A 27,596-nucleotide genomic window follows, 5' to 3' on the forward strand; every position below is an offset into this window, starting at 1 on the left:
TCGAATACATTTTTATTCGAATAATATTGTTTCTAAATTAGTCGAATAATTCTGTTTGAAAATTAGTCGAATACATTTTTATTCGATTAATATTGTTTTTAAATTAGTCAAATACATTTTTATTCGAATAATTGTATTTGAAAATTAGTCGAATAAATTTTTATTCGAAAAATTGTATTGGAAAAATTGTTCGATCGCTCCCCCGCCCGCGCTCAACCTCTAGGTACAGAACGACGTTTGATGAGTTCTTCCACTCCTCAACGCTGACGTGTTCGATCTCCACGCGCTAAAACCATGGTCTCTCGATACTTCCACAGTCTGAGACATGTGGATGGTTTTGGGCACGTGGGGAACGACCCTGGGGACGATCTCACGCGAAATCTTGAAAATAACCCTTCTGGCGGCTGCACTAATCTTCGGCACTGAATCGCCGGTTTTGATCCCACGCCGGGTTAGTTTCGCTACGGCGTTGGGGGGGGGGCACGAATCCCGGTGTCTTTAGGTGGCGTACTAAGGAAACTGAAGGTTGAAGCGGTCTCTTCCATCACAGTCCCTCCGGTCATCACGACCGCGTCCTCCTCAGGACCATCTTCGGCATTGGTACGCGTCATATGATCCCTTACGGTTCTCAGCCAGTACTTTAATGTTCTAACTTTCCGGGGTGGCGTCAGATGTTCCATCCTGGTGAACGCTTCTGCGATCACCAGCGGCCCGTCCGTCTGAACGCCGACGTCCGTGTACTTTTTTTGTCTCAATATCTTGGTCCTGGAAGCACCGGTTTTCCGATTGTGGTCGACGCGAAGATCACGTCTGGTAATCAGGTCACTCGCTACCGTCGACGTCTGTGTGGCCCGCAATTCTTCGTTTTTGAACCAGTAATGGGTAGAGTGATCGGAGCCTGTTCGGCCACCTCCGTACCCTCGCGGTCACTTACTGACGACCGAAGTGGGCTCGTTACGTTGGAACCGGTTTTTACGCTGGAACCACCCACTCCTGCCGACCTCAGGGGTTCCGAAGCCCCTGAGGGGGTAACAATACTTGAGTGATAGTAACTCATATTGTGGTTTTTCAAGTGATTTCATTCACTATATTTTAACCCTACTGCCAGGGGGTTTTTCATCAAGGTTTTCCTTCCTATAGGAGGGCTGCCACCAGAGGCTGAAGAGCCCGCCCTACCCTTTGTTGAGAACCGCTTTGTCAGCCCTCAGTTCATCGACCTCTTCAACATGGGAGACCCTGTTGGTAGTAAGCTACCGTTGGCATAGCTCTCGGAACTGTTAAGGGACGCAAGCTTCCCCCCCCACGTTAAGGTGGGTCCTCTTTGGGAGGAGGGAGGGTAGTCAAGACGTCACGTTGTATAAGAAGCATATCCAGCCCTACGAACGAGGCTGGGAAAGACAATATATTTTTTTTCCATACCTCTATGAAGGGTAACCGCAAGTGCTGTCTCGTACTTTCCTCAAAAAAATTGTTAACATTGAAAGAACAAATGATAACAACCCGCCACCCGAAGCATTACCTCATCGACATATCCGGGTATTGGACTTATTGCCGATTTTTAAGAGGAAACCGTATTCTGGGTATCCAAGGTGGTGTTAAATAAATGTCCTAAAATTTAAGTCTAAGAGTAATGGTTTCGTATTTTAATTGGTATTGCTTAAATTAAACGGAATTTATTCTAAAATATTCGGCAAAAAATAAATTATGTTTTATAATAGAAAAAGTAGAACTAAATTTTCGTGAAAAAATTTTCTTTTTGTTTTTAAAGAGCTTTTATTATATATTAAGCTCAACAGTTAATTATATAATAAAATTATAAGACATTTTAACATAATTTACCACATAGAAAAATAATACATAAAACAACTATAGAACTATGACAAAAGAGAGGAAAGAAAGAAAAAAAAATAAACTGTATATAATATATAAAATTGAAACTATTAAATGGTAAACCAGCCTCCTGAATAAAAGAAATAATAATTAAAACAACCTGTTCGGAATTGGATTTTAAAATAGAAGATCAAATGGAACATTTAAGGAGTTAAGAGAGGAAATTAGATTAATACGTTTTATGGAAAGTGAGGGACAATAAAAAAAGAATATGAGTAAAGTCACAAATGCTTTCCTCAGTATGGAGTGTACAAAAAGGAGAATCGCTCAGATTTAATTTGTAAGCGTGAGAGGGTAAAAGATAATGCCCTATACGTAGACGATTAAACTTAATAATGTAAGATTTCGGTAATGATATATCTCTGAACCAAATATCATCGGCAATATTAGGTACAATATATTTGAGTCTAGTTGCAAAGTTAACTGACAGATTATTCCAGTATAACGACCACAGATTAAATACATATCATCTTAAAAATGGATTAAAGTCAGACCAAGAAATTACAGAAAAGGAGGTGCTGACAAAATTAGCTGATGCTTTGGCTAAAAAATCGGCAATTTCATTGCCGTGAATACCAACATGGCTGGGGATCCAGAGAAATTGAACATTAAAGTCTAATTGAACAAGACTAAATATGATAGATTTGATGCGAAGAATTAACGGAGACATATGTGAATTAAAAGAGAAAGAATTAAGAGATTGTAAAACTGACAAAGAATTGGATGTAATTAAGAAATTTTTAAAAGGTAAAATCGAGAACAGTAAGCGCTTCTATAATAGCAAAGCATTCGGTCGTGAAGGAGGAAGCGGAAGGGGGCAAATTACTAGTGAAAGACATATGTATTTCGGGAATATAAAAAGAGTACCCGGCCGAAAGAGGGGAAACAGAGCCATCCGTATAAATCACAGTAAAATCAGTGAAATTATTACCAATGAAATTCGAGAAGAGATTGTTTATTACCACGGGAGAAGTAGATCTTAATTCTATGGAAGTGAAACCTGGGAATATATCAACAACATTTACCTGTGTAGAATACATAAGGGCTTCATAAGCTATCTCATAAACAGGATATTTCATATTAGTAGAAATATATTAATGAAAATGGAATATATTGTTAGCTGTCAAGGAGAGGACCGGAAGAGATTTAGGAATATAACGCCAAGTTAAAAACAGCGAATAAAAGGTATTAAAGATAGAACAATTAGAGCGAGATAAGGATTTCAGGAGGAATTTACCATAGAAACAACCATAATCCAATTTGGAGCAAATAATAAATTTATAAATCGATAAGAGGGGAGTCAGATAAGAGCCCCTCCAGGTAACGAGCGTTTAGAGACAGCCTATGAGCAAATTCCTTATCAATTATAATATAATATTTCTTATCAAAATTAATAACATAATGATAAAATAGTATCAACATGAACATACAAATAATTAATAATAATGTAAATTATATATTTATAATAATAGTCATAATCATAAAATAAAATATAAAATTGTCATAAAAATATTGTTTTCAAAATAATAATAATAATAATAATAATAATAATGTTGTTTTCAATATAATATAGTCATAAAATAAAATATAAAATCGTTATAAAAATATTGTTTTTGTAGCATAATATTATATGCATGGTCAAACTGTGAATCAATATGGATATAAAGAGATCCGTCTTTTTCGTTCAAGTCATCTATTATTTGTTTTCTTACATTTTCATTTAATAAAACAGCAACATACGATTCTTGTTCATACAGCATTTTTAAATTTGAGTCTAAGGATAAAATAATTTTATGTAGCTGTTTAATTTTAATTTATCTGCTTGTGACACAAACATACTATGTTCATGTTGATACCATTTTGTCATTATGTTATTAATTTTGATAAGAAATATTATATTATAATTGGTAAGGAATTTGCTCGTGGGCTGTCTCTAGACGCTCGTCACCACGTACCGGTGATTGCTCTAAGAAAATCAGTCCAACGAGAGCCAAAAGATATGAGAGAAATAATATGTGGTAACCAACGCAACTTGGAGTCGAGAGTTATATCTAATACTACTTACGGTGTTATCCACAAAAGGAATAATATTATTATCGAAAAAAACATTAAGGGAATTCAAGTATCTACGCCTGGTAAATATAATAGATTTGCATTTGTCTTAAGCGGCTGAAAAATGTAATTCATTAAGCTTAATATTAAGTTCGTTGAAATCCTGATTGAGGGCTGAAATGGCAGCATCAAGGAATTTATCGGAAGAAAAAACTACAGTATCGTCCGCATATATGAGGCATTTATAGCCGAGACTGAGAAGGTGATTTGCGATAAAGCTCATATACACATTAAAAAGAATCGGACTTAGGCAACTTCCCTGTGGAGGCCGGAAAAAGTATCACATGAACAATGTGTACCAAAAGAAGATGTAAAAAATAGATTTCTATATAAAAATAGAGATAGAATAATATTACAGAATGTAGTAGGTAAACGAAGGAAAAAAAGTTTAGATACTAAAGCAGGAATATTAACAGAATCATAAGCACTACGAATATCTATGAAAGTAGCAACCAGAAATTCTTTATTGTTAAAAGGAGTGATAAATATTACCAATGAAGGTGGAAAGACACTCCATAGTGTCCATACTTTTTCTAAATGCAAAAAGATTGGGCGGTAATATAGAATTATATTCTATCCACCAATCAAGCCGGGTTTTGAGAATGTATTCAAAAGATTTACATAATATATAACCATAAAACCAATCATCATTGGTAGAACGATGAGATGGAGAGATACAATTTTTGAAACGTTTCGCTGTTGACCAGAGAACATGAGCATTGTTATAACTAGTTTAATAACAAGTTTATAACTATAACTACAACTATTTTAATACGAGTGTTATAAACGATTTACGAATATACGAAATAATTTTATAACTAGTATTTCAAATGTAGCGCTAAAAAAATAATTCATTTAGATAATAGTTAATTAATTTCGGTGACTTTTTGTCCAAATAAATACAAAAAAAATTGAAAATTATCGTGCCTAAATATAAGGTTAGTAGTGTAGTACCATTGATTATAGAATAGACCATAGGTTCCCAAAGTGTGCGCCGCGATGTCTGTATAAGGGCGCCGCGCCGTCATGAAATACTATCGGGTCCAACATTTTCCTTATGATTAGTCATGCTATGACTTAGAGAAGGGCGCCCTGAAAAAACCTTAAATCATAAAGGGTGCCGTGAGTCGAAAAAGTTTGGGAAGCATTGGATTAGACAGATGAGCCACTTGTAGAAAATACCGGACGCCAATTCCAGACTGTCGGCCGTTGTAGAGCGCTGTAGTCGACGACTATCAAGCAGTGCGGTGTACACCTTTATATATACTATGGCAGGGTGTTATATTTCCACGTACCCCACTAATCTCTGGACTATAAATAACTTATCAGTGAACTATTTTAATACCCATCATTAATTTGATAGATTGTTATATAAATACTACATAATATCTATTATAAAACCAATGATATTAATGGTATTATTATTATTGATATGACTATATGAATTGTAAAATAGGATTGTGGTGTATGGTGTAGACAAATAATTTTAATAACTAGCTCGCCGAGTAATCATAATTTAATATAATATAAAAAAAATAAAAAATATATATATCCTTATATTTATATTATATAACACATAATATATAGGTATAATAATATATTATATAAAAGAACAGACCTTTCTATAATTCTATGTACCAAGTTTCTGATGACACTATTTTAAATTTTTAGGATTTTTTTCACAGGCATGCTCTAATTATTAATCTCAAGCTTCCTCACATTCAGTAACGCTAATCCCTGAGGGTAGAGGGACACTGGCCTTTTAAATAATTTGGTGTAGGGTAGTATATGTATATATGGTGAATTCTAGTATTTTTTGTCTCTATATTTTTTTTAATCCAAGATTAAAAAGTTCAACACTAAGTTTTCGGTAAGTTTTTCTTCAAATAGCTATAGAGAAAACTCGAAGCCTCATTATAGGAAAAATGTTATGAGCATTTGAATTTTTAATTTTTTGGAAAATTACATAACGACAACGATTTATCCTCAAACGATTTTAAATATATTTCAATATTTGTTATTATTCAATAATTATAAGTCGTAGATACTTGAAAATTTCACCAGTTATTTAGATTGGCATTTTCTTTACATGATTTAATTTTCAAAATATTTCATTTATTTTAATACTATATGCTTATATAGGCATTGTAAGTACTCGTTTTAGCTTATTTTTTTTTATTATAAATATTGATAACATTTTTTGGTCGAGTCAAAATATTTGAAAATTTAATATAAAGTTCAACATGAGTCAGTTTTATAGTGATTAAAAAATTATAAGAATACATTGGCACAATTATTTTTTATTAGCGTTTGAAGTTCAATTATTGACAAAAATTTGTCAAAATCATAATTAATTGCAAATTGTTTTGTAGTTAAAATGTACAAAACATTTTGTATACCTAAGTAGCTAAGAGTTGAAAATTGAATACAAAATTTTAACCTTTTTTTTTCCATCTACTACAAAATATATCCTAGGTTGACAAATCATCTCCGTCCAGAATCATTTTTTCGTATACAACGATACCTATCATTGGATTCAAATTTAATATATTCATTATAGTGACTTCAACACAATTTAAAATTTTTTGAACTTATACTTGTATTTATTTTATGTATTTTTAGTACCAGTATGATATAAATAATATTATTGTGTAAGGTAAGTGGTACTTAAATAGAGGGGATTTTGGGAGTTACAAAACGCAACTGGTATATTAACTATATTGTATAAAAGTACAATACATAAATGAACCAAAATAGATATTTTTCAATAACAGTCATTTTAATTTCAAAATTAGATTTGTTTTTTTTTTTTTTATTATTAATTTTAACTTCGATAAACGATTACACTTATCGATTGTCATTCGAAACGGCACACGTATGTTCTCAATGTTCTTATATTTCTTATTTTAAACGTTTTCGTGTTGCAAATAACAATATTGATCATGCCTGGAAATAAGTGCCAATATTTTAATTGCCTCAAAACAACAATACAGTTTCCCAACCTAAGTATGTTTCAATTTCCCAAAGATGAAGTCAGAAGTGAAGTATGGGTACTGAACTGTGGTATGTATTATTTAATTGATTAAAATTATTTTTCATTCAATTTTTTTAATTTATATTAAAAATTATGTTCTTACTATAGGAAATATTAATCTATTGTCGCTTTCGAAAGAAAAATTGTATAATAAATATCTTTGTCAGGAACATACTAGTCCCGATGATTTTATGAATCAAGATAAGAAAAAATTAAAGCCAACAGCTGTTCCTTAAGAATATCATTCGGAAAAACAATCGTCTATATCAACAGGTAAAAAATAAAGATGAGTACTTTATTTAATTATCACTACCGCAATAACCGTCTATTCTATAATCAATGGTAGTACGATGGTTTTTTGGCGGGTGGCATTTTGTCGGATTATGAAGATGGTGTATTGTCAATGGTTTTTTGTTGTTATCATGTGACTTTATGTCGAGTGGCTATTTGTCAGGTGGCTTTATTTTGTGCTTTGGTTATTGGATGATAACGATTAAGGTTTTTAAGATTTCGGTTATTTTTTCAATTTTGTTTACACTGTATTTATACTTTTAAGTTGTATGTTTATTTATTTCGCCTACGTTTGATTTATAAGGTAACTTATATATTAATTATTTTGTTTGATATAATAGTAAAACAATTTTTATGGGAAGTGTCAGTGTTGGGTAGTAACTTAAGTTACAAGTTACTGTAACAAAATTACTTTTTAAGTAATTTGATGTAATGTAATGTATTTAATTTAATTACATTTTATTGTAAATAATTCAGATGTAATTTAAGTTACTTTTTTGTAGTAATTATTACTAAATTCCTTGTTACTTTTTTTTAGTTTAATATCTGTTAAGAACAATAAAAGTTTGAAGGTACGTCAGTAATGGGAAAATAAGAGGTCACTGACATCCTTCAAAGTGAAATAGAATATTTCAAACCTGTTAATGATATTACTTTAGAGTAAAATTAAGTTGAATAAGTCAATGATAACATTATTTTTGATAAAGATATAAAACAAAAGCATTCTAATGCTGAACTTGAACATTTTTTATTTACTCCTTTTAATGGTAATTTAACCATTTTAAAAAATATGCCAATAATGAGATTAATTTTTTTGAAGTATAATACTGCTTTACTCTGAAGTGCTTCTGTTGAACGTTTGTTTATCATAGCAGTAGATATATGCACTAAAAATTGATCTAAAATTAATGACTGTAATTTTGTAAACGCATTGTTGTTTATTATAAATTTGAAAATTAAAGATTAATATTTAATGTGTAGCAAAATTAGTATTAATTGTTAATAATTTAATATTGTTGATTGTCATTATTTAATTTGTGTATTGTCATATAGATAAAATAGATAAAAATATTATGCTTTAAGATATTTAAAAAAAAAAAAGTAACTTCTATTGTAATTGAGTTACTTTTAAAACTCATAAGTAATGTAACTTGACAAAATGAAAAAAAAAGTAACTTAAAATAATTTAGTTATAATTTTGCTAAGTAATTAGTAATGTAATTTAATTACCCAAAATAAGTAAATCCCCAACACTGGTAAGTGTCATAATTAATCCAATGTTAAATTTTGTTTTGTTGCTAGTTAAAGGTTTGAAATGTCCTATTGTGGTTTCTTTCAGCTTATTTTATATATTTTTGGTATTAATGTACTTTACACGACTATCTTTTGTTTTTATATTTTATTTGATTATGTTCTTCATAATTTAACGTTATACATTTGTAATGTTTTAAATGTCTTGGGTTTTACTTTTTTTTATAACAGGCATATGCCTTAATTTAAAAAAAAATATAGTTGTGTAAATTATTGATTATTTTATAATAAATCACCAATTTAGATGGTTATTTTTGTCTATTAAAAGTTTTAGAAAAAAAATAAAAATGAAAAAAGCATCGTTTGGAAGACGGTTGTCTACAGCTGGACCGAATACGTTAATTAAATATTTGTTTAGTTAATTGTGAATCTTTTTATACTTGATTTAGTCCTTTTTTTAATTAAAAGTATATTTAAATGTTAATAAATTATTTCTTAGATTCAAAATTATTTTTTGACTTCAAACGCAAGTCACATTTTGAATAATGGTGGTATGAAGCCAATGACAACTACTATGTTGTTATTATACTATGTAACTATATTGATATGGTTGAATATTTATTTCATAATTTGGACCACAATCAATTATTAAATAAAAGCAAATACATGGAAGAATTACCAAAAATCATGAAGAAATATTATTATAAAGGAAAAGTTGACAAATCTTGGCTTATTACAGGTAATGTACATTTTGTTCTATGTATTTAATAATTTTTACTTAAATTATAAATTTAAAAACTTCATGAACTTTTAAATATTATTTTGTTTGTGTTTTTAGTATATAATTTGTTTTTTTTACTTTTTTTATTACAATTTTTTATAGTTAACTCAAATCATTCCTTTCCACAAGTTGTTGGTTTACTTCTATGGCTTGTAGAATTGTGTGAAACTCAAAGTAATTTCAATGTTATGGAAACTTTATATCCGTCAAATTTTGATCTAGATGAGGCTGAAAATGAAGATCATTTACAAACACTAGAATTTGAGGTAAAATTATCTATTGATAAATGCAAAACATAACTATTCTGGATTTGAAAATGGTTGTTTTTATGTGCATATCTACATACTTATTAATAAAATTAATTAAAATAATTTAACTGTGAAACTATAACATATTGTTTATTGATTAATATATTTTTAAATTGAAATTGATCTTTAAATATAAATTATGTTTTTAGATATACTTACCATATTTATTAAACTCTTATCAAGTTGAAAGTAGAGGAACTGGTAAACCTGCTGATATAGAATTTTTGCAAAAACAAGAAGAGCTGTTACTGAATAATTATAGTTCATAATATTGTTATTAATGTATTTAGTTATAAATTTACTAATTATACAATAATTTTATTCTATATTCAATTCAGAAAAAACCCTTGCCATTGATGAAGGAGTATTAACTAAATTAGAAGCTGAAGTGTCTGAATTTAAAGATGAATTTGATTCACTATGTGATGCTACGGAAGAACATAAGTTGGAGGTAAAGTAGTTTGATTTTTATCATTCATATTTAATTTTTCAAGTGACTTCAGTCATTAAATTTATAATTGAATAATATTCAGTGGTGTTTTATTCTAAAGTTGGACAGGTGTGTAAAATAATAATGAGGGTCCCCCTTTATATTTTATTTTCCTATATAATATATATATAGAATATAGTCCATCAGTAGATACCTATTTTATAATTATAAATCAGTACTCCTCAGCAGGAACGGATCTAGGGGGGGTCAGGGGGTCAGCTGATCTACAGTTAATATTTGTTTATAAAATGGGCCTCTTGGAAATTTTTTTCTCTTTTTAGACCTTGATTTGGACTCTTGGACAGTTGGCCCATTGGAGTTACTTGAAAAATGAATGTTCTGTATATACAAAATTTAAAATTTTTCAATTCATAATTTATATTTTAAATTATATCGTTTTAGTAGAAAGTTAAGTAAATCATATTTTATTCCATACGTTTGTTTCGCTGATAAAATTAGATTATATTTATTAATCGTAAATAAGTCATTTTCGGTGGTATCACTAATTTTAAAATGTAATATAAATATACTTATACATTTTTATGAGCATATTGTATTTTTTTTTTTTTTTACAAGGTATTAATTTCTAATTCAGTTTCATCCCTAATAAATGGCCTCTTGAAATTAAATATGTTTTCAAATTGTTTGACAATACACTTATTTTCGTTTTTTTTTGATGGCTTCAAAGTAATGCTGGCTACTAAAAAAAATCCAATAATGATAATAATAGAGGCTATTTTACGTTTTTTTTTTTTTTTTTAAATCCAGAGGGGTGCAAGTGCACCTGTTTTGCTCACCTCTCGCGGCGTCTCTGTTACCATTAATAGTTACCTGTTGTCAATATTTTATTGATATTTTATATTCATAACTACCAATTAAATAAAATAAAATTGCAATCACTTCAAGAATTTATATTTCTGCATTATTGATAATATTGGTTTTAATATTAATATTATAAATATTATTGTCATGGGTGTAGCTAAGATTTGAATCAGGGGAGAGGGGCAAAAACATAAAGCGATTAGTGTTAAACTCGTAATTCAAATAATCTACAGATAGACCATTGGATAACACATAAAACGTCAAAACGATTACACGTGTAGATAACATTGGGCCCACTAAATTATTTTTAGATTTATATCTTATTTAATTTTTGATTTTAATGTAAAACTTATACGTTTGGTATAAACAAATAAAAATCAGTTTGAGGTGCAGGGGGGGGAGGCAAGTGCACTTGCCCCTACCCCACCCTTGCTTCTCCTATGATTATTGTTATTATTTTATACTATGAATTTATTTTGTATTAACTATGAATTTTAAGAATAAGTATGAACACATTTTTGTGTCTGGCAAAAATAATGTAATAAAATATATTTGTATTTTTAGGATCTTAAAGCTATGAAAATTACATTACATAATGATATATCTTCTTCAAAAAAATACATCAAAGATATACAAAATTGTGTTGTTGAGTTGCAAGAATATATAATAAAGAAAAAAGATGAATGTTCTTATCAAGGTATTTAATGTTAAGACATTTAAAATTATTTAGTTAGACCAAAAATCTTTGAAGGGTAGTACCTATCCTAAACTTATATTTTCCTTAGTTTATATAATATATTATTTTATGTATTAATTTATACACTATCATTAATTTGTTCTAGTTCAAATTAATTTTTTTGAGATTTTCTTATAATTGCTTTATAATTGGAGTTCTTAAAGCTACTATGGCATAAAATAAAATTTCGATCAAAAAAAATTTAACAATTATATATACTGCAGTTTTTGAAACATAATATATTCACAATAGTTTGCATGACAAGGGATCAGGAAAGTTCAAAGCCAAACGCACAAAGGAAAATGTAAAAACAATAGATGGTCAAAATGATTGGAATTCAATAACAGAAGGTATATTAAATGCAGCCAACAAAACTTTAAAAAGTGAACTATTGAGGCCTAGGAAACTGTGGATAACGCAACAAGTACTGAATTTTATCAAGGAAAGGAACAATTATAAGAAAAAAGAGAATTATCGACAATACCAAAAAAACAAAATGTAGAGAAGCAAAAGAGATATGGATGAAAGACATCTCAAAAGAAATTGAAGACAAGATAAGTGAAGCTAAGATGGATAGAGCATATGACATAGTTAAATAAATATTGTTTCAAAATAGAACGAAGAATTGAATGTGGTTAATAGTTGTATTAATGGACCGCAAATTACTCAAGAAGATAAAAAAAGAATCTAAGAAGAAATAATTAGTTTAAAACAAGATATACAGTATGAAGAAAATTGTTTAACTGAATACTCAAATATTGTTTATTCTGAGGATTTGAATGTTGTTAATGTTCGATTAAAGGTTAATATCAATAAATATTGATTATTAGACTACTTATGATAATTGCAAATTATAATGATACCTAGCATATTTTTTCCTGGTGGAAATGACATTGTAAATATTATTTATTTTGTTTTGTTTAAGTGTAATTTTATAGTAGAACTCTATATTCAAAGGCAAATTAAAAAAAAAAAAAAAAAAACTATATAATAAAAAGTAGTACCAAATTTATAATTTATCCCTTACCCAGCTTAGAAAATTTAAAATTGCAAAATAGCTATATTATGAAACAATTTATCTCGGAAATGTCAAAGTATCAACATTGAAATTCAAATAATTGGTTTTGTGGTTATAACTAATGTAAGTTTTTTAAAGAGGGTAACCATATATGGTTAGGTATAATGGCTATTGTAATTAATAAATTAGATATTTTTTCAACATCATAAATTTAATTTAGTTTAGATAAATGATAATAAGACAAATGTATAAAGTAAATGTAATCATCAATGTGATTAGAATGCGATAAAAATTATCAAAGTTAAACTTATTTATTGCAAAAGTATTGCAATAGCCATTATATCACACCTAAACTATATGCTATTCTTTTTTTTCAAAATTTACATTAAGGCGCGTTCTCATGAGTCAAGTTTAGTTGACTGATTAGAGTTGATCAACAAAAATTGAATATAAGTTGAATCAGTTTTTGTTCACAAATTTCAACAGAACATGTTTTAATTTTATTTTCAACTCAGTTGAAAAGCGGCGGTCGACACGAAGTTGACACCAACTGTCATGCTTATGATAAAGTTCTAAAAATTTTAGCATCACGCTTTCAGACCACTTGAGACTCATTTTTAAAACTAAAAATATTAAATGCGTTAAAAATTAAAAAAAAAACAACTGACAAAATAAAACATAAAATGCACGTGTGACTGCCCATTGGTTGAAAACAAACTGAAGTTCAACTTGAATCAACTGTAGTGTAGGTTGTTTTCACATGTCAAGACGGGTTTCAACGTGAAAGGAATTGGAAAACAACTCATTACTTGAACGATAAAGTTTGACTGTATCAAACTTTTTTTGATCAACTAATCAGTTCAATTTTATTGAAACAAAGGTTCTCACTATAAAATTTATTCAATTTCTTTTGATCAACTATAATCGGTCAACTAAACTTGACTCATGAGAACGCGCCTTTAGCTATTACTATGTAATAAATATTTGAATTTTCACTTACTTATTATACTATACTGTACATAAAATGTTCACATTCAATTCTTTTATAAAACGGCAATTTTTTAGAAATGAAAAATTCAAAAATTGTATTTTGAAGATGGTTATGGAATGACAATTTGATTGATATGATGATATTTTTACATACCTTATAAAATTACATAAAACAAAAATATCGGAAAAAAGTTAATATTCTAGGAATTATTTTTATTAGAAAATAATGTTTAGCTATCCTAAGTAACTATTTTTTTTTTGAAGTATAAACTAATATTTTGTAAAATATTCATAAGAAACTTTTGTTTATTAAGTATTATATTTTATTTTATTTTAGCTTGATAAATTATTCGTTCAGTACAATAAGATGTGCGCTGAAAATTTTGTTGCGTTGCCTGAACTTAAAATACAGTAGCTGACAAAAATGTACTCTCTATGTATGTAACAGAGTATCTAAAAGAAGTTGATGAAGTACTATAAAGCTAAAAAAACAAAAATTCCTAAAAGTTGAAAGTAGAAGAACAGAAGTTAGCTTCTGTACAAATGGTATTAGAATCGGTAAATAATAAATAAATAAATATAAAAATTAAATTGTAAATATGCATTGTATTTTTAGGCAACCCTGGAGTTTCATAAATTGAATAGTGGAAAACATTGAACCTGAACATGATGATGATAAAAACATTTAATGAAGATTGCAGATCGTCAGTTTGAAGTAAATATACCTTATTGATTTACAATTTCTTTTGATTGGAATTCTATAAATTAACAATTATTTTTGGCAATAAAAAAGTATTATTTTATTACATTTTAAAATTAATTGTTTTATAGTAGTATAGATTTGTTCTAATATGTATGCTAAATTATAAAAAGTATTCTTATAGTTTCTAATTTTAAATATTATCAGTTGAAATTTCGATTTTTATTTTATTATTTTTTCTCATTTTAATTTAAATAATTAATTTAGATAAGTAAAGAGTATGAAAATAAGTTGTATGAGCTTCAAACAGAACTTAAAAATAGTAATCTTGATAAAAATGCGGTTGCAGTCAAAACAGAAGAAAAAAATAAACTTTGTAAAATGTAAGTATTAAAAATTTATTTAATATAAATGTAATTAATTCGTGATGTATGATATTCAGGATTGATGAAATGGAAAAAGAAAAGGAAAACTTTTTCATAAAAATATTTAACTCTTTGAAAGATCATGTAAGAGTTATAGAGGAGACTAAGGAATTTGCCAAGGTAATAAGTTTATGTTAATTATTAGATCATATATTAATGAGTTACAGAGCCAAAAGTGTATTTAGCTCTAAAATGCTGGGGGTGTTGCACCATCAATAGCATCATAATCTCACATATATGTGAAATACACAAATACACAAACACAAATTTATCTTATATTGTTAATGATGTTAGTAAAATGTTAACAATACATGTGTTATTTTGTCCTTCGCAGTGGTATTTTTCCATATGATTTCTATTTTAATACTACTAGTACTTTCATTATAATTTTTTTAATTTTTTATGTGGCCAATTCATGCTATTCTTATACATTGTAACTGCTACTATGTCTGGTTCCTTATTTAGCTGTTGAAATTCTATATTGTTTCTTATTTTATATTTTTGTATAATATAATATTATATTTATTTTATTTTGGCCCATATATTCTTTTTACCCTGTCGCTACAATCAAAATGGTCACAATTTTTTTTACATATTTAATAAAACCTTTACATTTTATATTTCAACTGTTGATACTCATATAATATGAATCAATAACATTTTTCAAAGGTATACTGAGTGTCAATGATATAAATATAAAATGTTAATGTTATATTAAAGACCTAAAAAAAAGCGCGACTAACGCTGGGTTAATATTATTCTTTCATATATTGCTATATATAGTACATTTAGTCATTTTTTGAAATTTAATTTTATATGATAATTTTTGGAAATTTTGGAATAAAATGATATTGCTGTATATGCTTAATAAAGGATACTAATTATGAGATTATGAGCTTTTAGAGGTGTAAAGCACTAACAACTTCAATGTAAGAGCTCATATGTGCGGGTATGATAATTAAATATTGCATTTTTAAAATAAGTCCACCTCATAAACATTTAAAATGTGTTTGGGATTTTTATATCTTATAATTTCTTTTAAATCCTTTTTCCTATTACTTGCATTTAATACAAGTAATTATTGAATATTATAACATCAATTAATATGCATTGATTTTGTAATTTTTAATTTTATGGTAATTTTTCAGAATTTGTTACTACAAGAAAAGGAAGAAATGAAAAGTATCAGAGAAAATTATTTAAATACTAATAATAATTCGTAATTCGTAATTAAGTTTTATATTATTAATTATTAATAAATTAATATTAATAATAATAACTGCAACACAACTATATTTTCAGAGTACATTTAAGTTATTTCGACAGTCATATTTTTTTATATATCACCCATGTTTTATAATCTCTTGTTAATGTTTTATTTAGTTTGGTTAAATTTACTCATGTTTCTACTCGTATTTTATATTTTTTATTCATTGGTATTTAATCACGCCTTTCAGAAGTTGTATATTATTTAAATTATATCAATAATAGTTTTCGTGAGGTAAATATCTCAACTCTTATTATATCCTGACGAGAATACAAGTATACTGTATACAAAGGTGGACTCAACTTTTGTACGGCTATAGACACTAAAAATTTGCTGCTCCAATTATTAAATATAATAGTACCTTGATATTGATGATTGCCGGCTGACTCCGCGGCTTTAAATTCAATCGGCATTTTACGCAGTCGATATGCGTAGACGGAAGTCGCTGTCCCATATTGCCCATCACGCAAGTTCGCAGTTCAGGAGTATGTATTAATCGTATTCCGTCTTTCTTCCCCATCACTAGGGAGTGTTTAAATATCGCTATCCCCAACCTGCCGACCCGATCTAGTTGTGAGAACCGGCGCACAGTGGTCCGAAAATGAAAATAGCCAAAAATGATTTTTTTGAATTTCAAAAAATTCAAATTTTTCTTTTGTAGGTATATATTTTCTACAGAACTTAAAGTATACAACTGTACAACAATAATGGCATAACGTATTTATATTCATGGAAAAATAAAACATTTAAGTTGAAGAAGCTTTAATTGTTCGCGCAAACATTTTCAAACGATAAACTTTGTCGTACACCGACCGGTTTGACCAGTGGCGTGGATATATGGTTCTTTCGAGAACATTCTATAACCACCTTTATTATTATGGTCGGACCGGAAAAAATCCACTTTGTCGCCGAAATGCTAGTAAGTACGCCTGCAACTTTCAATGCGGTTTGCTGTGCAACCACATTGCGTACTCATTTTTGTAGTCGACATTCGGATGCTGAGAACCAGTAACAGTTTGCTGTACACAGGATTGCTGGCTCTATCCGTGAACGAATTACATTTTGCTGTCGAAGAAGTCGACCATCGGCTCTAATGTTCGTCGCACGTGCTAAGCGCGGTCGCGTGTGCGCAACCAATCGAACACCCAGCCGCCTAAAGTTACTATCGTCGCACCTTGTAACGTGTGGCGTCTTGATTTTATTATATCGCCTTTTTTTTTGTGCCATATTTTAGTAAATTATCGTGCCGTAATGGCTTATTGTATGTATTATTATTATTATTATTATGACTTAATTGTATCTAATTTTTTTGTTAATACGTCCACGACGCATGTTTTTATATTATTATAATTACATTTGTTGCAACAATCATATAAATTGTAATAATCGAGCTAAGCGACCCTCTTATATCCGTAAAAGATCCGGTGTTTAATTCGGACGTGTATGATAAGATTTCGGCATTGATGCCGTGTCGACTTAAGCACGTACATTAATTGTGGTATAAACAATATAAACTCTTACAAGTTGTATAATATTTATTAACAAATACGGAACAATAAACATTACAAATAATATATAACAAAATTAAACACGCGAACCAAGGTACCAAGAGAATTTAAACATAAACGGCACGTTGACGTATCAATGAGAAATCGTTGACTAGAGCAGTGCTTCTCAACCTTTTTTGTTGTAAGGCCCCTTAAATTTAATGTAAAACTATCAAGGTCCCCCTCAATCAAAATCATTAATTAAGATGAACCACGTTTAATGGTTAGAATAAACGATGAAATGACGTTTTGAATGAAAACGCGGTGAATTGGATTTTACCAACTTTGTTCATTGAAATATATAGGTATCAATTATTTATGCTAGATTAATTTTCAAATTGATGCTTCAATAATAAAGCATAAAGTTTTATAATAGTATTTGGGGTATCTACATTTTGACTAAGTATTAATGTTATTACATTACCTTATGATATTGCACTGGAGAAACTTGAAATGTTCTGAAAATATTCAGCACATGACATAGAGTTGTGAAAATCGTTGACCTTATACTTTTATAGGACGGGCATCTCTAAATAGCGGTCATTAATTCCGGTTTCTTTATTAACCATTGTATAGGAATTTTTACTGTAATATCATTATATATATTTAAATATTAAAATATAATAATATATTATAATATGTAATGTGTATTATATACTTATAAACATAATATGTATTTATATATTATGTTCCGGTAGGCAACACCTCGTTGGTTAGTCTTGTACATAGGTAGGCAGTGGCGTAATTGTGGGGGGCAAGGGGGGTAAGTGCCCCCTCTGACAATTTTTTGAGAGATAAAGTTGTAATTCCCCCCCCCCCTCTTAGACAATCCAACAGTAAAAATAGTACCTTTTATTAATAAACTCTTATAGATATTATTTAAAAATACTGGTACCTAGTAAATGCTACCTACAATTCATGTTTATCTAAACCATAAAATGAGTTAAGGCGGTTGAAAGTGGGTCGTTTTTTCGTGCATTTAGACCAATAAGCAAAAGAAAAAAAAAATACACTTCCAGAAGTCCAATTTTTATTTTGAAAAAATGTTTGGATTTGTTTACTCCTTGTCTGTGTTATGTAGGAAATCAATTTTTTATTTTATAATTTTTAGTAACAATAAAGTAAAAGTGAATTTTGGAAAAAAAAAAGAAAACTAATTTGGTACTATATTAATTAAACAATAGAAAAAATCGAAAATCAATTTCCTACATAACCTAGAAAACAGAATAATGAATTTAAATATGTTTTCAAAATTAAAATCGGGCTTTTGGTACTGGGTGAATTTTTCTTCTGCTTTTTGGGACTTTCATAGCCGCATATAGGAGTTGAATCATTTTCAATCGCAAAATATAGTGACGTGTGACTGCGCGTAGGTACGGATTTCCGAGAATCATAGCCGTGATAATTATACGGGCGATAAGAAATCAATTACATTAAATTATAGCAGTAGAACAATAATAACGATACACAGTTGCTAATAAAATATTATTCAGTATATTATGTCATCGTGATTCAGTCCGTGCACGTTTCTATTTGAACTCACTACCGATTTTATTTTTTTGTGGTAAAAATGGGTAATTGGCGTTTCGGTAATAAAAATTATTTTATAACCAACATTATCATTTATTATTCTATGATTATTACAGTTGTTATTTGTATTTAGTTATTTTTGCACTGGTCCAAAAGACAACGAAATTGATTTAGTTCCTCAAATGGAATCTTGTGGCTTATTGGCAGATATATCAGGAGCCAAAAATATTGTTGCCCATCATGCTCAAAGCTTAATTTACAATGTTAACAATAATGCTGTAGAAGGGTTTAATTGCGTAGTAGCAAAATTTGTTGGTGGAAAAAGGGTGAATTTTTCTTTACGAGGTAAAAGTTTAAATTTTTAGTAAAAGATATTTATACATATCTAAAAAAAATCACATGAAATTAATTTGTATTTTAAGATCGTACAGTGCAAGATGTAATGCTGCAGTTTTATCATTTAATTTTGGTCCAAAATATTTAAATAGTTTTCATAAAAAAGTTACAAATGTAAGTCCTGAAATATACACTAAAAAATTCATAAACAAGATTGATAAAGACCAGCATAGCAGAGTTGGTCGACGTTTAAATTTTGATAAATCCAGGTATAAATTATTTAATTAAACCAACTATATACGAGTAGGTACCTAATAATATAGGGTGTATTAATAAATATAATACTTTATAATACATAACATAACACACTATAATTAACAGTAGGTACGCCAATATGTCTAAAATACAATTTTAAAAATCTACTGTTATGTTATTTAATAATAGAAAATTTGAGAAAAAACAAAAATGTATTGTTGGACCAGATGAAGATTATGGAGCTGTGGACATTGGAATAGGTATAATTGATATGTCACTCGAAGAATACGACGCCAAAAAAATTGCATTTTTAAAAAAAATTGATTTATCCGTTGATGAAATAATAAAAATAGAAAGAAATACCGTTGGACAAGAAGAGAATGACGATTGGAAAAAATTTAGAAAACAACGACTTACGGCATCTAATTTTGGAAAAGTTTGTAAATTAAGACCCACCACTTCGCGAGCGAATACCATAAAATATATTTTATATGATATTTTCCAAGGAAGTTCTTCAACTAGGTTTGTGGTATATTTATATTTTATTGATTTTACAATAGTAATTGTTTAGGTATATAATTATTTTTATAAAATGTTTTACTATAAGGTATGGTATTGAAAACGAATCAATAGCCCGAAATGCGTTCCAAAAAACCATAAAGGAGAAAATCGAACTAGCGGGATTATTATTCATAAGAATAAACCCTATCTCGCAGCAAGTCCTGATGGGTTAATAGGTAAAGACTGTATCTTGGAGATAAAGTGTTTTCCGAGCATAAAAGAATATACTCCAGAAGAAGCAGTACACAAAAAAAAAATAAAGTACATGATATCCGATGGTGAAAAAATTACTTTAAAAAAAACTGATAATTATTATTATCAAGTTCAAGCACAACTCAATATTACAGAAAGGAACTACTGTTATTTTGTTGTGTGGACTCCAAAAGGTAATAGTATATGATAATTGTTTACGTAGAATCTAAAATATTATAATTTATACGTTCGATTTTAAACGTTTTTATTTTAGGTTTTATAGTAGACAAGATATCCAAAGATGTCAAATTTTGGACATCAAAAATTGAACCATTTGTTACAACATTTTACATGGAATCTTTACTGCCTGAAATCATTGATCCAAGATTTGATAGAGGACTACCAATAAGGTCTAGTATACCGAAGAAGAAACTCTAACTAAATTAAGGTGTATTTATGTAGCAATATAATATAATGCAAACAATTGTTTTTTTAAAGAAGGTACTTACTGTTGTCGATATATAATTTATAATGATTATGTTTTTGAATAAAATTATGAACTAGGTACATTATACTTTATGTAAATACGATGTTGTATTTACCTACATGTTTTTTCAATACAATGCGCGCTATGACTACGATTTAAGATGGTCTATCTTAGATCGAGGTTATGACAGTAATAAAATTATTGTTGAACTGTTTACTGATAAAAGGTAAAAATTACGCGTTCGGGGAACTCACGCACACTAATGAGCAATTACTACACGCATACTCACACAGCAATTCCCAAGTTATAACATATTGCCTATACTCAACCCCTTAAAAACGGTCCACTTTCAACCCCCTTAATAGAATATGTAAAATCAAACAATTAGATATAGTGTATAAAATACATACAATAAAAATATGTTTTAACTGGTGAGGGGAGGGATGTCAAGGTTTTGTTAATAATAAATATATTTTATTGCCCCCCTAGGTTTTTTCCCATTTACGCCACTGTAGGTAGGTACTTGCATTATCTTATTTGTATGTTAAAATGGTATTCTGTAATACCAAAGCATAATTTAACAAAGTTCGTAACACTAGTACCCCCCAGTGGTAATTTAATGCTTCTCAGTGGTGGGTGACAGTGGCGCACAGAAGATTTTTGACAAGAGTGTCGAAAATATATATTTCATTGTACCCACCCACCCCCACCAGTAAAATTTGAGTTTAGGCATAATATAACTTTTATTTTTAAGTGTTTTTGGTTTTTTCTTACTAACAAAGATACTAAAGTAAAAATTTTTAAAATAAACCTAATATTAATTATTTTTCAATTTTCTGGGTATTAATTTATAAGTTTGTATAGCATAATTTTTGGGATTGAGCCCTACTACTTATTCTTATGTGACGCTTTAGTTCTAGGGTAGATATAATTAGTATATTGATTTGGATAGCTGAAAAATTGATAAGTATTAAATTAAAAAAATATTCATACAAGTTCACACAGAACTAGCCATCCATCACTTCTCTGAGGGGTGTCAGTTGATACCCTGACCTTCCCTGTATACGCCATTGCAACGGGCTATAATTATTCATTTAAAACATAATATTTAAAATACCTACATAACACAAAATCTTATTTAAAGTCTATGGATTTTGCAAAGAAAAAAAAATAAGCTGACGGGATTAAAAAATAAATTTACTCGTGAAGTAAGAAATTATTTTAAAAAAAGTAACTCGTGATGTTAGAAAATATTTATTTTAAAAAAAGAGTAAATCGTTATGTACCTAATTTAGTTAAAAGTAACTTAATTTTTTAACTTGTTAATGTCTAATTTTGACTAGGGCTGTTCGATTATTTTTTTTACCACTCGATTGTTAATTTCACATTTTAATCGATTATTTCGATTAATCGAAAATTAATATTCAAACCAAAAATCGATTTTTTAATGACTGATTAATCCTATAATCGATTTTTTTTTATTGACTGATTAATCGATTAATTGATTTTTTTTAATGACTGATTAACCGATTAATCGACTTTTTTTACAATGGATAAATTGATTCCTTAACTTCTACACTAGTTGTTATTAACCTTTGTGGTGACCCAAGATATTTACAGAATAAAAAATAACTATTTGGTACTTTTAATTTAATAAAATTTTTTACTCATATTACTTGTATTCATAACAAGTCAAAATATTAATTACATTATATTTAAGTGTGCGATTGGAAACGTAATATGGTGCTTTGTCTTAAGGTCTTGGATTGATGGGTTTGTATTTTATTGATGTTAGTGAGTTTTGCTGTATACCATAGACCCATATTGGTTTAAGTAGTATTTTATATATAAGTAGTTTGTTATTTAGATGGATGTGTTTAGATGTCAGTAGGTGTCTCAGCTGACGGCTACGTTCATTAAGCGTTAAACGTTTAGAGCATAAATGAGGAGCCCATGTGAGCCGGCGGTCTAGTGTTAGCCCAAGATATTTAATGTTTTGAGAGTAGGGTAGTGGTTGGTTGTTGAGGAATAGTTGTGGATAGTCACTGAGTCGTAGGATGAAAGTAGAGTGAAGCGATTTCGTTTGATTTAGTTTTAGGCCCCATTCTGTGTACCATGAACCATGAGGCTAGTAGATCGAGATGGGTTTGCATAAAGGAGGCAGTTATGTCTGGGTCAGAATGCCATACTAGTAGTGCTTTGTCGTCTGCAAAGTCGGCTACTATTGTATTTTGGGTAGTGGGTTGATCCGCGGTGTAGATGTTAAAGAGGAGTGGTGCAATAACTGCCCCTTGCGGGACGCCAGCATCTATTTTGGAAATATTTGAGAAAGTTGTACCTGAGCGCACAGAGAAGTGGTGATCACTAAGATAAGATTTTAGTAGTAGATACAAGTATGGGGGGGAATACAGCTTTTATTTTGTGGAGGTGTCTTTGTTGCCAAATTCGATCGAATGCTTGTTTAACGTCTAAAAACACTCCTGTGCATATGCGTTTTTCTTCAAGAGAAAAAGAGATCTTATCTACGAGACGGTGGATCTGGTGTATTGTGGAGTGATTGTGCCTAAACCCGAATTGGGTATTGGGAAGATTTTCTTCTATGATTGGTAGGAGGCGTTTATGAATCAGTTTTTCGAATATTTTCGAGAAGTAGGGTAAGAGGCTGATTGGTCTGAACGATTGAGGCATTTCTGTGGGTTTGCCTGGTTTGTGGATTATTATTATTGAATATTTTCTAAGCAAAGCGAAGTAGGTAAGCCTTATCATAGAATTGTATATAAATGAGAAGAACAGTAAAGCCTTTTTTGGGAGATGCATTGCAACTTCAGATGTTATTAAATTGTAGCCGGGAGATATGTGTTTCTGTGATTAATTAGGTATTCAACTTCGTGAGGAGATATATGTTTGGGTAGGATTGTCTTAGGCTAAGGAGAGTCAAGAGATGTATTTACTTCGTCAACTTTAATGGGGCTGAGTAATGAGTAGAGTGGTTTAAAAGTCGATGAGAGGTGTTCGCGAAAAAAGTCTGTCTTTTCTTCGTCGCATGTAGTCCAAGTGCCATCTGGTTTTTTAAGGACGTATATTTTTGGTGGTGTCTAAAATACACGCTTGTTGTCGCCACACCGTCGCGATATCCAGGTATATGCGATAATGAACTATTTTCATTCTTCTAGAACGTTCTATCGCGTATACCTTCACTCCCCGCACCAGCTCATATTTATCGCGCGGGACACCTGAACGATAGTGCGATATCTTTTTTCGAGTCAGTCGTATACAGTTCACACGGTCGTATGGCTGCGCGTTAGAAGTAATCGCCTGCCGTCGCATACTGCCGCCTTAATTTTGTGCTGTCGTCGTGCGTGCCCATCGTGTGATCTGTCATACCGTACACGGCTGTCAAGTGTAGGACGTCGTTTCGCTGCCGTCTCCAATGCGTGTGCCGCTGACGAAAGTTCGAGTGTGTGCAGTTGAACGTGAATGCTGTCGTCCGTAGTGTCACGCCGCGGCGTGCTGCTATTAATTGTTTTGGCCGGTCATCGCGCCACGGCGTGCGGATTCGCATGTGAAATTGAGAAATATGTTTTGGTTTGTCATTGTAGTGGTGTCGTGGTGGGTGTAGTAACCTCGTGAGCCCCCCCTCAGATTTATTGTATAGTTCCGGTCAGTGCTTGAACGTTGTCGTCCGTGCATCGAATGGGGCAACACTGCTGGAGGTGATATACCAACAGCTGCTGTCGTGGACTGGTGATATAACTGATTGTATTTATCATTATTTATCATTATTTATTATTATTATAATTATTAGTAGTGGGGCACCCGATCATATATTTATATTTTTATTTGTTTATCATACTGTTCTGTCAATTTTAATAGTAAGGCGGTGCTGAAGGCCCGTCATTATATATTTGAGCTGAGTGTTATTTTTATTCATTTTACGTATTGGACACCTTTTCCATATACCACATAGGACACTCGGCGTAAGCAGACGAGGGTGAGGTAACACTCCGTGTAAAGAGGCGGTCTGCATCCGATTTGATTCCCTCTTTAACAGGTGGAGTTCGTAGTATATTTTTTGTAGTTTTCCATATCGAGTTGTCTTTAGTGGTGAGTGAGGAGAGATGTTTATTATAATTTTCTGTACGAATTTCAGAGAGGGTGCGTTTTAGTTTTTGTGGTAGATTATTATAGTGACGTTTGTCAGAAGGATACTGGGTCCTTTGCCAGACGGCTCTGGCTTGACGCTTGGTTGCAATTAGATGTCTAACGTAGGTAGGGAGTGGACGAAGACCAGGCGGCTGTTTGGATGGAAGTGGTAAATGAGTTAATTGCATCATCAATATCGGAGGGATATTTAAGTCGAGTTTTTAGTTTGATTTGTTTATCTAGAATAAGTTGAAAGTTTTCCTAATTCATATGACCATTCGTGAGGGACGGAGGGAGAGGTTTAATGGAGTGTAAAGTGTCAATTGTAAGCAGAACAGGTGAGTGGTCTAAGCAGGGTTCATGTAAGTATGTTATATGACAGTTAAGACTGTTTGAGATTTTTGTTATGTAAATATCAAGTATGTCGGGTCTTTTTCTGGGCGAGTAGGGCCAGTATGTGGGAGAAGGGGGTGAGAGTATTTTATATTGCTGGAGTGTTGTGATACGGTGTAGGAGGTTGCCACGGGGGTTGTTTGTACGGTATCTCCATTGAGTATGCTTAGCATTTATGTCTCCTCCTATTACGAATTTTGATCCGAGATAATTAAAAAAGTCATTAAATTGATTTGAAGTTATGTTGTGCCATAGTGGGCAGTACGTTGCTGATATTGTAATATGTTGATGGTTCAGTGTTAAAGATATAGTTTAAGCTTGTATAAGTGGGGTTTGATAATTAGGTAAAGGATTGAATTGGAGTGTGCGTCTGACTATTATTGCTGCTCTAGCGTGGGCTGTGCCGTTAGGATGGCAGGTGTGATAGAATTTATAGCCGGATAATTTAAGAGTAGATGTGTTGGTGTAATGGGTTTCAGAAATTAGTACAACGTCAATTGTTTTATTTTGTAGTGTGGCAAGTAATTCATTTGTATGTCTATTGCGTTCCAAGTGAGGATGAGGAAAGAGTTGGAAGTATATGAATTAGGGATTTTGTTGGGTGGCAAGAAGCTTAGATATTAAGGAGGTAAGGAGAGAGATAAGAGGATTAATTATGGACTTAAATTCGTTTATAAAATTTGAAAGAGCATTGTTCTTAATGATAGGAAGTGGATTTGTTGGCGTGCTATGTGCGGTATCATTACTTGAAACATTTGCGTAGGATCTGCTTTGTGGATTTGGCGGCGGATGGTTGAGTGTTGAGATGCTTGGCTGGATTGAATGTGGAGTGGGCTGGTGTTATTGATAACGTTAATTGTGTTTGGTAGTGGTGGAAGGTTGACGGCAACGACTTTGAAGTTCTTTATGCACGGTGCAGCCTTTATAGTTGGCTGGATGATTGCCACAGTATAACGCGCATGTGGCAGGAGTGTCAGGCTTTTTTTTTTGCATGCTGTTGTTGGGTGGTCCTCGCCGTATAGGAGCCGGGTAGGAGCAGTAGACTCTTGTGTGCCCGTATGTTTGGCAATTTAGGTATTGCGGAATATCACGGCGTTTGTGTGGCTCCTCCACTTTGACTAATGTATGTAAGAGTGTCTTGATATTGAAAATGTCTTTGTTGGAGGGGTTAGGCTCAAGATCAACGAAGAACATGGGAAGAGCAGTTTTTGTTTGGTGGTGTTTTATATTTGTGATTTGCTTAACTGAGAACCCAATCTCTTCAATTGCCGAGGAGATATCTGAAACTGAAGTAGTGGGGTGGAGATTTTTTATGATCACTCTGTAAGATTTCTCTGGTCTGGTGTTGACCCGTCGCCGAAGTCGCCTTAGTCGACGTTTGAGTGAATCATCGCAATCCGGTTCAACCTCCGCCAGCGGATTGTCGTTCCGGGTCAATCATACCAGCCCGGTTGTATCATCTTTATCAACGCAGTAATCAGGTCGTACACAATAAACTTTTATTGTTTACTTGTTATTCGCAACACGTGAAACATTATTATTTATTGTCAAATTATACACATTAAGTTATTGATTTGGCCGATCGTATTGTGGTCGCGCATTATTATTATCATTTACTAACCCTAGCTGTTAAGTCATAGTTATTGCAGAACCTTATAATAAACAGTTCTGTACATTTCATATCATCAAACATTGTTGTCAATAGTTACCTTATACTCATGCATAAGCTCAAATACTTGAATTTATCCTATTTATACAGTCCTCTTACAAAGTCACCGATAGGTGGTACGACGTAAGTAGTCACACGCCAGACGCGTATCGCCTACGCCGCCTTCAGTGCGCGTGCACACACACACACACACACACACACACACAAATTGTGCAGCCGCATCGCACAGGTGTGGAATGACGCTTTATTTTCATATAAGAAATGGATAATTTTTCTATAGTCGTAAGGTTTACTGGCTTGTATTTTTAAATGGGCAGATGTCGATTTACAAACAAAGCTGTTTGGACCGATTAGCTCCGTCAGGTCGG

General features: G+C 30.9%; 1 protein-coding gene and 1 pseudogene across 1 annotated transcript; both read left to right on the forward strand.

The window, feature by feature from the left end:
* Positions 1-7,425: 7,425 nt before the first annotated feature.
* On the forward strand, positions 7,426-17,374 carry LOC112685093 (kinetochore protein NDC80 homolog). The gene is given in 18 exon segments (XM_025556864.1): positions 7,426-7,430; positions 7,535-7,631; positions 9,078-9,155; positions 9,158-9,317; positions 9,462-9,625; positions 9,817-9,928; positions 10,006-10,118; positions 11,544-11,708; positions 12,332-12,517; positions 14,061-14,124; positions 14,127-14,281; positions 14,340-14,362; positions 14,364-14,398; positions 14,401-14,438; positions 14,691-14,806; positions 14,866-14,968; positions 15,997-17,034; positions 17,100-17,374. Coding segments are annotated over 17 exon segments (1,689 nt in total). The 3' UTR covers positions 16,072-17,034; positions 17,100-17,374.
* Positions 17,029-21,022, forward strand: LOC112685094 (annotated as a pseudogene).
* Positions 21,023-27,596: the final 6,574 nt, after the last annotated feature.

This window comes from Sipha flava, unplaced genomic scaffold (assembly GCF_003268045.1).
Source record: "Sipha flava isolate LNK unplaced genomic scaffold, YSA_version1 265_pilon_pilon, whole genome shotgun sequence".
Classification (NCBI taxonomy): Eukaryota; Metazoa; Arthropoda; class Insecta; order Hemiptera; family Aphididae; genus Sipha; species Sipha flava.